The sequence below is a fragment of the Chiloscyllium punctatum genome, chromosome 3 (assembly GCF_047496795.1).
Source record: "Chiloscyllium punctatum isolate Juve2018m chromosome 3, sChiPun1.3, whole genome shotgun sequence".
NCBI classification, from domain to species: domain Eukaryota; kingdom Metazoa; phylum Chordata; class Chondrichthyes; order Orectolobiformes; family Hemiscylliidae; genus Chiloscyllium; species Chiloscyllium punctatum.
In genome coordinates, this window is record NC_092741.1 from 136,772,296 (window position 1) to 136,788,528 (window position 16,233).

Consider the following 16,233-nt stretch of genomic DNA (forward strand, 5'->3'; position numbering starts at 1 on the left):
TTCATACAGGTGTGGCATCTCAGTGACCAAACTTTCACAGGTAGGAGACCAAAGAGAAAAATAAACCATGAAGGTTTGCACTTCTGCCTGCTATACACTGCTATCCTCCATGTACGTAGAGGTATTAAACTTGACTAGGATGTCTCCATGACTAAAACAGACTGACTATTCACTGTCAAAAGCTTTTTATTTCCTTTGAGACTTGGACATCATTAGAATTTATTGCCAATTCTTAATTACCTTCGAGAGAGAGGATGATAGGGAGTCAGCTTTTGGAACCACTGCAGTCCTTATGAGAATTAAAGCTTTTGAGGCAATAAAGGGAGAAATTATGAAGGTTCAAACAACTTACTAGTAAAGTCAGAGGGTTAGAATCTTTCACAGTTGTTAAATACATTGGAAAGCCAAAGGATAAAGTAATGCATTGGCAACCTGAACTGGGAATATTGAAACAAGTTCTAATTAGTAGAACTCAGTGATAAAGTGAGGTGGGTGAGTCCTTATGAGTAATGGTCACTTGTGTAAAGTATTGGTGTTTCCTAATTGAAATGTACTCAAAATGAGTCAACACCATCAAAAAGGGAAACAGAATGAGAATATTGTTTTTCAAACAATTATGGACGGCACAGTGGTTAGCACTTTTGCCAGAGACCTGGGTTCAATTCCCGCCTCAGGCAACTGTCTGTGTAGAGTTTGCACATTCTTCCCCTGTCTGGATGGGTTTCCTCCAGGTGCTCCAGTTTCCTCCCACAGTCCAAAAATGTTCGGTGAATTGGCCATGCTAAATTGCCTGTAGCGTTAGGTGAAGGGGTAAATGTAGGGAAATGGGTCTGGGTGAGTTGCTTTTCGGAGGGTCAGTGTGGACTTGTTGGGCCGAAGTGCCTGTTTCCACACTAAGTAATCTAATCATCTAAAAAAATTTAGTTTTAATGCAAAGAAAATCTGTTTCATATAAGTTGTTTTGCACTAGTCTAATTTAGTGCCCATAAAAGATAATTTATATTAAAAAAATTGTAATATAAAATCAACTCAAATGACTTAGATGGGAGTCAGCAATTGCAGTTAAGGACAGGCATTTACATTGTGTTTGTTGTTTCTATATGGTTATTATTAAGAATTGTTCCAAGTTGTCTTTCATTTCGAGTACTGAAATCTTTATACAACGATCCCCACATTTTCTAAGCTATTTCTACTGATCCATCAATTTAGTCAGTTTTGGTTTGTAATAAACTAACCTCTGAAAACCAAAACAATATTTTAGATTATCTATACAACAGATAACAACATTTAATCATATTTCCAAGATGTTCTAAATCACTCATACTAAAGTGAACAAAAACAATGGCTGTCGTTAGAAACCTTTATGTTTATATGTACATATTTAAAAAACTGGACATGGAAAAGAACTAATTAAAATGGCTAATGAAATACAAGACTTTATGTCTAAAGCATAGAACATAAAGGGGCTACAAATTATGCTGCAGCTATTAAAAAAAACCATGATCACTGCACACCCAGAGATCCAGAGTATCTATAATAAGAACATACTGCCATTGAATGAATTGCAGGGTTGAGTTTACAAAATATCTGTGGTTTAAAAGGGTAATTTATAAAGAAGAAATAGCACAAATTAAGTTTACATATTCGAGAATTTAGACAGTTAAGAGGTGTTTTTAAAAAAAAATTTTTTAAGTATTAAAAGCAAACAGAAATAACTATTTCTGCAGGTTGAGTGTCAAGGACTTGTGGATGTAGCCTCAATATTCGAACTAGATCTGTCTGAAGTGAAGCCCAGTAACATGTCTTAACACAATGGGTTGTAGAAGTTAGAAATTTTGCAAACAGCATTTGATGCTGTGTCAATTTAAACCTGACACTGTTAACCAAAAATGTATTAATGTTTTAAGGGATTTTGGCAAAGGAAGGTACATGGAGTTATATCCCAGATCAGTCCCAATACCATTGCATATCAGAACAAACCTGAGGGACTACGTGGTCTATTTTGTTCCTGTGCATTTTATGGTTTCCCATTAAGAAAATACCCAGTTACTTAATTTGGCGAAACAAGATCATTTACTGGTTTATAGCTGTTTGTTGAAAGGATTGGAGAGAATGCGAATATTGTCCACTGGACTGGATTTTTTTTTAATTCTCTACCCCAGCTAAAATTGTGCCTTTGAAATAGTTCCATGGATACCAGACACCAGAGAATATAGAATTGAGAAAATTTTCTTGCCAATAGATAATTTGTGGCAATCATTATCTTTTCTTTAACTAATGCAGTTTAGCACTTAGGTTAACCGTCTGCACGTTATTCAAAAAAAGGTAACTAAGAATTTTAATAAGTTTTGAACTACAGTCTACAGGATTTTCAAAATATATCTGTTGTCACGAAAGGAGCATTTCAAAATACAAGTGTCTTGCAAAGTGAAAGAGGATTCTGAAAAAGGGTGTAATTGAAACTCAAAACATCTTGGTTCTGAAAATGCATATAATCGCAGGTTGCCATGGGAAGAAGAACTAAAAAAGGTAAAAGCAAATAGATAACTAATTAGCATTGTATTATAAACTCAGTACAGTGAAAAGACAATTCAGAACAAACCCAGCTACTGTGGTGAAGCAGTGAAGAACCGCAGGATACTAAAGACTTAGTCTCTATTCAAAAATGAAACAAAACAGAAATTTCTAGAGGAAATAGAACAAATTGCTGGAGAAACTCAGGTCTGGCAGTATCAGCAGGGAGAAGATGTTTTGACTCAAGTGATCATTCTTCAGAGCTGGAGAAGGATCACTGGACTTGAAACATTAACTGATTCCTCTCCAAAGATGTTGCCAAACCAGAGTTTCTCAGCAATTTCTGTTTTTGTTTCAGATTTCCAGCAGCTTTATTTCTTTGTTTATGTTAGAGTTCTTGAAGATTCAGGTAAAAGGAGAACAGGTGAATTGGAGATGGGATTAGAGCAGAGCAGAGTTTGGAAGGATTGTCCACTACTACTGCCAAAGCTGTACCAGAGTAGACTATTCATGGTTTATTAAAGAAATTCCCCAAAAAAATTGGAAATCCATTCCGCCAGGACTGAAACCTGTTACAGAAGAATGTTTTACAACATTAAATCTAGCCCTCCAATTTCTTCCATGAAATCATTTGCAATTTCTTTTGTAAAAAAAATAAAAAATGAATTTCACAACTGAATTGTTACAATTTTGTCAAGAAGTGACACTATCAAGGTTTGAAAAATGAAAAGCTTTGTCAGTCACATGTCTTTACAAAAACATCAAGAACACAATTCTAACCGCAGCAAAGTTTGACCTGCATTTGAAAATGTTCATGCCAATACTTTATTTAGCATGCTCAATGCAGAATGTGTTCTTTTGAATATTTGCAGTGCAGTTAATTTGTGTGCCACATTACTTGTGCCAACTGTCACTGTCGAATAGAATCAATCTCCAAGATATTCAGCAAAGTGTCTAAAACATTCCTTACAAAATCAAAACACATTCAGCTGCTAACCAACTGTGTTAAATTTAAAACAATGTTGAAAATGTGTCGATCCCCAATTTTGTTTAAAATTTTACTGTTCTGCAGTCTACACTTAAGTACTTCATTTATTCATCCCACCTCTTAAGATTACAGCTCCCCACCATCACAACCACCAACTCCCAAGCTTTGTTCTTCTGGATTCTTTAATGTAACTGTCCTGCTAAATGGTCAATCACCCCCACTCTTACAGACTGAATTAACTACTCGGAATTATTCAGTTATTTACATATTCAAATGTATACACTTTACCTGTCGATGTAGCTTGTGAATTTGAAGCCACCGTCCTTACAAAAGACCACGCATCATCTTCAATAGCAAACTTCTTAAAACTGGCATTAGGAAATTTGTCTACTTGTTCTTTACATTCATCCCTAAAAAGAAAAAAAAAAGTGTGTAATTTGAAGAGAATGTAATGTTCCAATTATTTAAGTATGGTTTTATAAAATTAATTCATTATTAATTGCAGAGAAAATATATTAGGCTGGTCAATTAAGTGGATTAGGAAGCAATCCACATACCCCTGGGATTTTGATTATTAATCTGATAGGTGATGAGTATAATACCTCTTTCTGAAAGCGACTGCAAAATTACAATCCGCAAATTATCCCTACCCAAAACGTCACTCTCCTGCTCCTCGGATGCTGCCTGACCTGCTGTGCTTTTTCAGTGTCACCCTTTCAACTATAGTACCCTAATAGAAGTCACTTCTGCATATACTTCTGGTCAACTTTCTTTTTTGCCTACCATTCCTATATCAACTCATACAATGAAGCTGTCTGTGTGAACTTTATACGTTGTAATTACACAATTCTACCAGGGTAGGTTCTGTACTATAGCCATTTGCACGATGATGTAATTGTCTCAAATTGAAATTGTTACAAACTGGAGATTGAAAAGATCATTGTGTTTTTGGACTCGCTTTAGAGTTAAATGAAGGGATCAAGTGACTGATTTTGAAGCCTGCCAGTTAAAAGACCTGGATGACACAATTATCAAGGGTTAACAGTAGGTCTGCAAAGTTTTCATGGAAAAGAGACACAAGAGGTTCACTTGGAGACAACGGTCACATCAGCATTTATTAAAGTGGTTAAACTGCTAGTCTCAAAAATTCCCAGGTCAGTATTGAGATGGTTGGATTGTAAACGGGTACTTTTCTTTTAATTATTTTTAAACCTGTCTATTTACCTCTTGGAGTCTAATGAATAATTCATCAGCATTTTACCTGAACAACAGGATGATGTGATTCACATGATTATGAAGACTGAAGCTGGGAGGAAGGAACAACCTTTGGAAACCAGTGACGACTTGGTTCATATACTCAAACTACTGAATTTCCCAGATAAGTCTGCCAAGGCCCAGGGAATGGAGAGCAATTACAGATAAAAGTGTTCTATGGTTCACTGCACAACTCACACTCAAAGACCAAATTCATGAGAAATTAAAACAAAAAAGTTTAAAGATTTGTCAAGACTGAGTTTGAGGAACATGGTTTCCAGAGAAAACCTTCACCACGAAGAAGGTTTACTTAACTCTAAGTAATAGTCATTTAATAAGCCAACTTCTGATCTTATTTAAAAAACAAGCTAGCGATTTTTAAAATGGGAAAACAAAAATGGAAAAAGAGGGGCAAAATAAGCTATACACTATATTAAAAAAATTGCAGTTCACAGTCCACTTATCCAGCATACCAGCTGTGATCATGGCAAATAGGTAGTAAAATACTCCAATTGTACAAGATTGGTCATGTTAGATGGAAAGCACTGGCGACCAGCAGCCAATTTTTCATTTAAAACACTTGTCACTAATTAAACCTGATACCCAGCTTTCTTGGCTTTTCAAATGTTGTTGTTACTTTTGGATTTAATCTAATACCTATAACGTTAACCTAAGGAAAGTATTGCAGTTGTGAGTCTGTAAACATTTACCACAGATGGTCTACTGCTTTTCAATCTAATCATTCAAAAGTTGCAAGGATGCGCATTCACAACTGAATTTTTGAAATCTTTGCTATTATTAAAAATAGTGGTAGGGAACAGAAGGATAATAAAGACTCTTGTTTCTAATTTACCTAAAAATTACCTAGTTAAGCCTAAAAATAATTCAGCAACAACAAAACCTGAACATTCCTGACAACATTTCAACAGCTAAATATTGACAAGTTTAACCCAAAATTTCCCAAGTTAAGAGTGCAAAATTGAAATAAATGCAATCTGGTTGTTTATTGTGAAGGTTGAGGTGAGAAACAGATTATGGATTTCTGGATACCAATTAGATTAAATGAATATGAAGATCGTGCCACTTTCCTGCACTAAGATAGACCATGACCTAAGAACTAAATGAATGGCAGTGCAGGTCTAATGGGTTGAATTGGCTACCCTTGCTGCTTTATTCCAGTCTAGCTAACATTGCTGTCATCAGACATAAACAAAGAGGGAGATTGAAAAAGGTGGCAGTCTGCTCTGTGCCATACCTCAGGCAAGGTGGGCTCCTACCCACACCCCCTCACCAGAAAGGTTTTAATACAAAGCAGGTAGAACACCTAGAACCCTTTAGATTAGGATTTGGAAGCTCTGGACTCTAAACGAAGATGTCTAAAGGAAAAGGGAGCTAGGGAAGCACAGCAGGCAGGGCACTCCTCTACGGTGCTGGGTGCACCCACAGCCACTGCTTCGACCTCAGAGCTTTTCAGCTCAGTGGAGCAACAGCAGCACTTTGCAAAACTCAAAAAAAAAGAAAATTGAAACTGCTGCTGACAAAGCAAGAGCAGGAGATCCGGGCACTGGATCGGCACATGAAAGCGTACATAAACAGAAATATTTGAAATCTAAGCACTACAGTGAGACAAAGAGATCAAATAAAAGCAGCTTGTATGAAACTCCACTCTAAATCAGTGAACTGCACAATGTATTGTTTTTAAGACTGACTCAGTGAAAATAATGCTGATACATGTGAACGCCTAAAACAAAACCAATCAGTCTTCCCTTCCTGTCAGAACTCAAGGTTACAAATCAAAAGATGCCATCACAAAGATCATTCCAAGGGCTTCAAAGGAAATGCTCAGAGGATGTTTCCCCTCATGGGAGTGGGTCTTGGACCAGAGTATGCATTTGTCTCAGAATAGAAGCATCAAGACAAGACTGAGAGGAGGAGGAACTTCTTCAGAGGAACTCCTTGATACAGAAAGTTGTAACCTTGTGCATAAGGCTGAGCCACATGTATTCTTCATCAGTAATCAGGAATCAAGGGTTATGGGGTAAGAGCAGAAAAGGGCATAAGTAATGTCAGATCAGGTATAATCCTATCGACTGTTGGAGCAGTTTGATGGAGCTGAATGGGGCCTACTTATATTTCTATTCCTTAAGGTCTTATCAAGCCCTACATCCAGGGAAAAGTTTGGAAAATGAAAGATAGTTATGGAGTCGTAGATATATACAGCATAGAAACACATCTTTCAGTCCAACCTGTCCATGCTGACCAGATATCCCAACCCAATTTAGTCCCACCTGCCAGCACAGTTGTGGGAAGACCAAAGCCTAACAGCTATAGATCAAGGTCAAATGGACCTCACAGGTTGGTGTTTCTCTCAAGAATAGCAATGCTATCCTAAACTGGAAAAATAATTTCTAAAACTCCCCAACCTTGAGATCATAGTGGCAGCCAATACTCTCCAGGCCACCTGCAGTAGCCTACAGTGGAATTCATGGGAATGAGTTGCAGTGTGCAATTAATAGGTGGAAAACAAAAAGCCCATGACCCTGACAGTATTGCAGCTTATTCCTGAAGGGCTTATGCCTGAAACGTCGATTCTCCTGCTCCTTGGATGCTGCCTGACCTGCTGTGCTTTTCCAGCAACACATTTTTCAGCTCTGATCTCCAGCATCTGCAGTCCTCACTTTCTCCTAGTATTGCAACTTATGTCTACCAGGGCAACTTTTGCTCACATCAAGACTTCAAGCATTAATCCTGCAGAGTTGAAAGTTGTTCAGGGTATGATGAGGGAGCGGGAAAAACAAAAGAGAAATGAAAGAAACAACCCTCAACCAAATTTCAGGAATGCAAACACGTTAATCATCTTAAAAAAAAAAGAGGAAAATAAAACATGCTGATGACAATAAAGGCATTCCTTGCTTGTTCAGAGCAGGGAAAGTCCTGATGCATATTCTCTGCTACATTTGTGGATGAGAAAATCTCAGAGACAGTGTGGGTTAGACCTTTGTAAAGGAACCTCTGGTATAGCCATTGTTGCAAGACTAATCCAAGAAAAATAAAAGTTGTAAATGCCATAACAAACCCTTCATTATGTTCATCAACCGGACCAAAACATGTGATTCCGGATGAAGGACTTGTGCCCGAAACATCAATTCTCCTGCTCCTCAGATGCTGCCTGGCCTGCTGTGCTTTTCCAGCAGCACATTCTCAACATGTGATTCAGTAGATATATTCAATAAAAATGTCCAAGAAATTTTAACATTAAAACAATTGTAGAATTTGAGTTATGACTCAACCATGCTGAGCAGGAGATCTGAAACAGACACCTTCAAAATCTGGGAGAAAAAGTGAGGACTGCAAATGCTGGAGATCAGAATCGAGAGTGTGGTACTGGAAAACTACAGCAGGTCAGGCAGCATCCGAGGAGCAGGAAATCGATGTTTCAGGCAAAGGCCCTTCATCAGGAATGAGGTTTGTGAGCAAAGGGAGTGGAGAGATAAATGGGAGGGGGGGGGAAAGAAAGGAGGAGGTTGAGGGTGTAATAGGTAGATGGAGGTGGGGGTAATGGTGATAGGTTGGAGAGGAGGGTGGAGCAGATGGGTGGGAAGGATGGTCATGAAGGCAGTGTTGAGTTGGAAGGTTGGAACTGGGTTGGGGGGGGGGGGGGAAAAGAGAATGAGAAACTGATGAAGTCCGCATTGATGCCATGAGGTAGCAAGGCGGAAGATGAGGCGTTCTTCCTCCAGGCGTTGGGTGGTTAAGGTGTGGCGATGGAGGCGGCCCAGGACGTGCATATCCTTGGTGGAGTGGGAAGGGGAGTTGAAGTGTTTGGCTATGGGGCAGTGGGGCTGGTTTGTGCGGGTGTCCCAGAGATATTCTCTGAAGCATTCTGCAAGTAGGTGTCCTGTCTCCCAGTGTAGAGGAGACTGCATTGGGAGCAATGGATACAGTAAATGACATGTGTGGAAGTGCAGATAAAACTCTGATGGGTGTGGAAGGTTCCTTTGGGGCCTTGTAAGAATGTGGGGGGAGGTGCAGGTTTTTCAATTCCTGCAGTGGCAGGGGAAGCTGCCAGGCACAGGAGTGTTGATGGGGGTTATGGGCCTGACAAGAGAGAGTCACGGAGGGAATGGTCTTTACGGAAAGCAGCTAAGGATGGGGAGGGAAATATATCTCTGTAGTGGGGTCTGTTTGTACGTAGCAGAAATGGCACAGGATGATGCAATGTCTAAGGACCAGGGAGGGGGGTGGGGTGGGGATGTGTGGATTCCGTCCTTGTGGTCAGCGGGATGGGGTTTGAGGACGGAGGTGGAGGAAGTGGATGAGATGCGCTGGACGGTATTATCGACCATGTGGGAGGGGAAATTGCAGTCTTTGAAGGAGGACATATGGTGTGCTCTGTGGTGGAAATGGTCCTCCTGGGAGCAGATGCGGCAGAGGAACTGGGAATAAGGGAGAGTGTTTTTACAGGAGGCAAGGTGGGAGGAGGTGTAGTCAGGTAGCTGTGGGAGTCAGTGGGTTTGTAGAAGATGTCAGTGTTGAGTTGGTCATCGTTGATGGAGATGGAGGGGTCCAAAATCTGGACTGGAATCAAGCATACTGGGTGTGTGAGTTATCAAAAGGACATCCAGAGCATTTTCGTCACTACACCCCCGTACTGTAATATGACCGCAAAAGTGCGAGAAATTCCAGCAGCAATGTTGTGTTCCATTCTTAAAGGCAACTTCACAAGCATTCAGGTAAAACTTTTGCAAAATCAAGTTTAATAGACTGGACATCAGGTGGCTAAAAGCATCTCTGCCAGCTCATGTCTTCTCACATCTCAGATACACAACATTCCAGAAAGACACAAAAAGTACAATTCAAAAGTCATTATAAAGCTTTCCTTGAAGTACACTGACTTTAATGACAAGGAAATATTTATTCCAAGTCACACAAAATAGCGACAATCTGACAATCAAGTTAAATTATGCTTAAATAAGAAGATCATGAGGCAGAACAGTGACAAAAAAAAGACAAAATTCTTCACTTTTAATCCCCCTAATTCTCAAGGCATCCTGCTCTGCATAAGCAAAGACCAGGTGGTTAAGAATGGGCCTGTTCAGTTACATGAAGACCCATCACAGCCAACAATGAATGAGACTAACAAGAATATATGCATCGCAAAATCATGTTCCAAACAATGACAAGCATCAATATCAATCCATTTTGTTATGCCTTCTGAGGAGCAGAAGAATTGACGTTTCAGGCATGAACTCTTCATCAAGAAGGTGGGGTTGGGGGGGGGGGGGGGGGAAATGAGCTAGCTGGGAAGGCAATAGTTGAGGTCCCTCCATGACTCCCTCGTTAGGTCCACACCCCCATCAACCCAATTTCCACTCCTAGCACCTTCCCTTGCTGCTGCAAGAAGTGTAAAACGTGTGCCCACACCTCTCTGCTCACCTCCAACCAAGGCCCCAAACGATCCTTCCACATCCGGCAGAGATTTACCTGCACACCCAAACACCTCACCTACTGTGTCTGTTGTCTTGATGTAGTCTTCTCGACATTGATAGGACAGGATGTCAACTCGCAGAACATTTCAGAGAACATCTCTGGGACAGACTCACCAAACAATCCCACCACCCTGTGGCCAACCACTTCAACTCCCTCTCCCACTCTGCCAAAAGACATGCAAGTCCTGGGCCTCCTCCACTGCCAAATCTTAGTCACCTGGAGGAAGAATGCCTCATCTTCCACCTTGGGACCCTGCAATCTCATGGCATCAACGTCAATTTCACCAGTTTCCACATCTCCTCCACTCCCCCATCTCATCTCAAAATCGAACCTCCAACTCGGCACCACCCTATCAAACAGTCCCACCTAGCCACATTCCTTCCCACCACCGCCCCTCCATCTGCATCTACCTACTGCCTTCCCAGCTATCTTCCCCCAGCCCCACCCACTCCCATTTATCTATCGGCACCCATCCCCCAAATTCCTGTGGAAGGGCTTATGCCCAAAACATTGATTCTCCTGCTCCTTGAATACTGCCTGACCTGTTGCGCTTTTCTCCAGCCACACTTTTTGAATCACATCAGTTCCAACTCAATAAGGAGTGCCATCCTTCCACAGAATCACTGTAAACACAAGAGGAACCATTTTGCCCATCATAACTACACTAGTTCATTCCCTAGTGTCAATCTTCTACCTTTCCCACATAGCCCTGCACACCATTTCTAGCCAAAATAATCATCCAATGCCCTCGTGAATGCCTCAATTCAACCTGCTTCCTTCACATTTCCATAACCAAACCACTCATTGTATGAAAAGGTTTTTTGTTCTCCCATTCACGACTTGACATTGCTCCCATTCATTCCGTGGAGGTGCCAGTGCTGGACAATTTAAATAAAAACCACACACAACACCAGATTATAGTCCAACAGATTTAAGACCATAAGACATAGGAGTGGAAATAATGCCATTCGGCCCATCGAGACCACTCTGCCATTCAATCGTGACTGATGGGCATTTCAATTCCACTTACCTGCACTCTCCCCGTAGCCCTCAATTCCTTGCAAGGTCAAGAATTTAATCAATCTCTGCCTTGAAGACATTTAACATTCTGGTCTCCACTGTGCTCCATGGAAATTAATTCCACAGGCCCACACTCACTGGCTGAAGAGATACCTCTTCATTTCTGTTCTAAATGGACCCCCTCTAATTTTAAGGCTGTGCCCACAGGTCCCAGTCTCCCTGCCTAACAGAAACAAATTGCCAGCATCCACCCTTTCTAAGCCATGCATTATCTTGGGATTTCAATTAGATCTCCCCTCAATCTTCAAAACTCTAAAGAATATAATCCGAGGATCCTTAGCTGGTCATTGTACGTTAGGTCTACCATTCCAGGGATCATCCGTGTGAATTTCTGCTGGACACACTCCAGTGCCAGTATGTCCTTCCTGAGGTGTAGACCCAATATTGGACAGAGTTTTCTAAATGGGGCCTAACTATAGTTCTATAAAGTCTCAGTAGCACATTGCTGCTTTTATATTCCAACCTTCTTGAGATAAATGACAACAACATTACATTTGCTTTCTTAACCACGGACTCAACCTGCAAGTCAATCTTTAGGGAATCCTGGACTAGCACTCCCAGATCCTTTAGTACTTTGGCTTTATGAATTTTCTCACCATTTAGAAAATATTCCATGCCTGTATTCTTCTTTCCAAAGTGCAAGATCTTGCATTTGCTCATGTTGAATTTCATCAGTCATTACCTGGACCACAGTCCTAAACTGTCTAAGTCTTTCTGCAGCCTCCTCACCTCCTCAAACTACCTGCCTGTCTGCCTAACTTCGTATCATCGGTGAACTTTGCCAGAATGCCCCCAGTCCCTTCATGTGAAAAGCTGTGGCCCTAACACTGAACCCTGCAGGACATCATTTGTCATTAGCTGCCATTCCAAAAAAGAACATTTTATCCCGACTCTCTGCTTTCTGTCAGACAGCCAATCCTCAATCCATGCCAGTAGCTCACCTCGAATACCATGGGCCCTCACCTTACTCAGGAGCCTCTTGAAAGTCTAGATAGATAACATACACTGGGTTGCCCTGGTCTAATCTACTTGTTATCTCTTCAAAAGAATTCTAACAGTTTTGTCAGGCACAACCTCCCCTTATTAAATCCATGCTGACTTGTTCTAATCCGACCCTGCACTTCCACGAATTTAAAAATCTCATTTTTTTAAAAAAGATATTTTTATTAGAAATTTAACATTTTTACAAGTTTACAAAAATAAACAAAACTCTCAAATATAAACATGGATATACAATTAAATCAAATATACAATAGCCAAAATTTAACAAAAGAAAAAATACCATGCTCCCACTATCGGTGCATAGGGGGATGGTTTATGTGAATTACCCTCATTTTGCCGCATTATATTCCAAGCCTTAAATTGTGTTTAGTATTATAGGGTTTTTACAGTGATCTGTAATGATTTTCCTCTTGTCTGAAAATAAAAAAAGGTTAATGAGTGAGTATTTTACTTGAGAGGCCTCGATATCCAACCAGATTGTGAATCAGACAAGACCCAATCAATCAGCTATGTAACTTAATAGGGAACTTAACTGATATTTCCTAAAATCTGGGAAGTCCAATCCTCCCCTTGCCTGTGGAAGCTGTAGCTTCTTCAGCTTAATGAGGGGCCGTCTATGATTCCAGATAAAGGAACCCAGCCAGCCATATAATTTACGTAGAGCCATCCTCGGCAGCATCACCAGAAGCATTCTCATAGGATATAGGAGACGGGGCAGGACATTCATTTTAATTAGTGCTATTCTATCCAACCAGGAAATTGGAAGGTCTCCCCATCGCTGGAGGTCCTGCTTTATCCTTTCCAGTAAATGCACAAAACTAGCCTTATACAACTGACCAAATACTGGGGTAATAAAAATGCCTAAATATAAGAAGCCCTCCAGGGACCAACGAAAGGGAAAAAGAGATCCGTCCACTAAGTGGGGTATCATAGCAAGGCCACCCATTCGCATAGCCTCCGATTTTGAAAAATTAATTTTATAGCCTGAGAATACGCTAAATGTATTAATAACTTGGATTAGGCGAGGTACGGACATCAGAGGATTACTGAGGAATAGAAGAACATCATCTGCATAAAGGGTAATTTTATGTTTAAAAAATCTCATCCTTAACGATAGACTCTGGAATTTTACCTACAACCAAGGTTAGGCTAATCAGCCTATAATTTTCCATCTTTTGTCTTGATCCTTTCTCAAACAAAAGGAGTTACAAGTGATTTTCCAATCATCTGGGACTTCCCCTGACTCCAGTGATTTTTGAAAGATCACCACCAAGACCTCCACTATTTCCTCAGCCACCTTCCTCAGAACAAGGATGTAGCCCATTGGGGCCAGAAGATTTAATCAATTTTTAGACCTTACAGCACTTTCTCTTTTGTAATGGCTACCATACTCAACTCTGCCCCCAAATCTCCTTAATTGTTGGGATATTGCTCATTTCTTCTATTGTGAAGACTGACACAAAGTACATATTAAGTTCTTCAGCTATTTCCTTTTCTCCCATCACTAACCTTCTTGCATCAATTAGGAACGACCCAGTTTCTATTTTTGCCTCTCGTTTGTTTCTTATGTATTGAAATAAACTTTTACCATCACTTCTAATATTACTGGCTAGCTTACCTTCATATTTAATCCTCTCCTTCCTTATTTCTCTCTTTGTTATCCTCTGCTTGTTTTTGTAGTCTTCCCAATCTTCTGAATTCCCGGTGCTCGTGGCCACTTTATAGGCTCTCTCTTTTCCTTTGATACATTTCCTGACTTCCTTTATTAGCCATGGCTGTCTAATCCCCACCCTCCAAAAAAAATGGATAATTTTTCTTTACTTTGGGTGTACCTCTGTACTGTGCCCTCAATTACACCCAGAAACTCCTGCCATTTTTGCTCTTCCCCACTAGACTCTGTTTCCAGTTGATTTTTGTCAGTTCCTCTCTCATGCCCCTGTAATTACCTTTATTTAACTGTAACACCATTACTTTTGATTTCACCTTCTCTTTTTCAAACTACAAACTGAACTCTACCATATTACAATTGCTGTTTAAGTGTTCCCCTATTTTTATAAAGTCTGGCTCATTACATAGCACTAATTCCAGAATAGCCTGCTCCTTTGTGGATTTCATCACAAACTGTTCCAAAAAGCCATCCTGTAAGCATTCTATGAATTCCCTTTCTTTGGATCCATCAGCAACATTATTCACCCAGTCCATTTGCATACTGAAGTCTCCCATGATCTCTGTAACCTTGTCTTTCTGATATGCCCTATCTATTTCGTGGTATATCTTGCACCCCTGGTCCTGACCACTGCTGGGAGGTCTGTATGTAACTCCCATTATGATTTTGTGGTTCCTCAACTCCACCCACACCCACACAGACTCCATATCACCTGTCCCTATGTCATTCAATGCCATAGATTTAATTTCATTCTTAACTAACAAGGCAACCCCCACCTCCTCTGCCCACCTTCCTGTCTTTTCGCTAAGTGGTAAGTCCTTGGATGTTTAACTGCCAGTCCTGAACCCCCTACAACCACATCATAATCATTCACAATGATTTGTGCCATTAATTCATCTACTTTGTTACAAATACTACAAGCATTCAGGTAAAGCACCTTAATGCTAATTTTCTTATCCTCATCATTTCCAACATCTCTCGTAACGTGTCCTAAGTTATCTTTCCTTTTTGCTTCATTCCTAGTCTGCCTTGAACTTAAACCCTGCACACATGCTAACCTGCTGCTTATCTTTCTACTTGGCCCCATACTCCCTGTTGTTTTCACTTTCCCTCCCCCCAGACTCTCAAGTTTAAAGGATTAGTGGTGCTGGAAGAGCACAGCAGTTAAGGCAGCATCCAACGAGCAGCAAAAGCGGATGCTGCCTGAACTGCTGTGCTCTTCCAGCACCACTAATCCAGTATTTGGTTTTCAGCATCTGCAGTCATTGTTTTTACCTTCTCAAGTTTAAAGTCCTAGTGACCACTGTATTTATCCTTTTCACCAGAACACTGGTTCCAGAGCAGTTCAGGTGGAGTCCACCCCATCAGTATATATCACTCCAGTGCCAAAACAGATGCCAGTGTCCCATGAAATGGAATCCCTCTTTCCCTCACCAATCTCTTAGCCACCCGTTTACTTCCTTAATTTTCTTATCGCTATGCCGATTAGCACGTGCCTGGGGCAGTAATCCAGAGATGATGACCCTCAAGGACCTTTATTTGGAAGTACTAGCTTTCAGACCGCTGCTCCTTCATCAGGCTGCTGTGGAGCACGATCATAAGACACAGAATTTATAGCAATAGATCTTGTTTCAGTTGCATGACGCTGGGATATTTTGCTATAAATTCTGTGTCTTATGTTCCTCAGCAACCTGATAAAGATGCAATACTCTGAAAGCTAATGCTTCCAAATAAACGCGTTGAAGTATAACCTGGTGGTGTGTGATTTTTAACTTGTCTATTCATTCTGATGAGTAGATGGGGCAGTGGGACCTTGCCCCCACCGTGTAGGAGCTGCAGAGTGGGCTAGGCAAAGGCCGAACGATATCCCTGTATCACCGAATGACACACCAAGAGGCCATTCAACCCATTGTGCCGTTACTAGCTCACTGCGAAAAGCATAATCTCCCGACATCCCCTCCACACCTTTTATAATTAAATAAATAAACCCGTTGCCCTCGAGGGCCTCCAACAGCTGAAGACAAGCTCGCTCACTCACTCACCAGGTTGCGTACACTCCGGGCTTCCTCCCGGCCTTCACCGCATAATAAAACCTTTTCTTCATACCGATCGAAAGCGCCGTTAACAACCCACGGAAGCGCCACATAGAGACCCTCTCCGCGAAGCCAGCCCTCGCCCTTTGAGGAGGCCCCGCTCCGCCCCCACCCCCGCCCCACAGCGACAACCTGAGGCTGGGAGG

The 16,233-nt window shown here is 41.0% G+C and overlaps 1 protein-coding gene across 1 annotated transcript in view; it reads right to left on the reverse strand.

The window, feature by feature from the left end:
• rnaseh1 (ribonuclease H1) overlaps positions 1–16,177 on the reverse strand; it is a 35,099-nt gene extending 18,922 nt beyond the window's left edge. The window contains exons 1-2 of the mRNA XM_072561033.1: positions 16,037–16,177; positions 3,791–3,912 (exon numbers count right to left, since the gene is read on the reverse strand). Of these exons, the coding sequence (XP_072417134.1) occupies positions 3,791–3,912; positions 16,037–16,140 (226 nt within the window). The 5' untranslated portion in view covers positions 16,141–16,177. The remainder of the gene's footprint in view (positions 1–3,790; positions 3,913–16,036) is intronic.
• Positions 16,178–16,233: the final 56 nt, after the last annotated feature.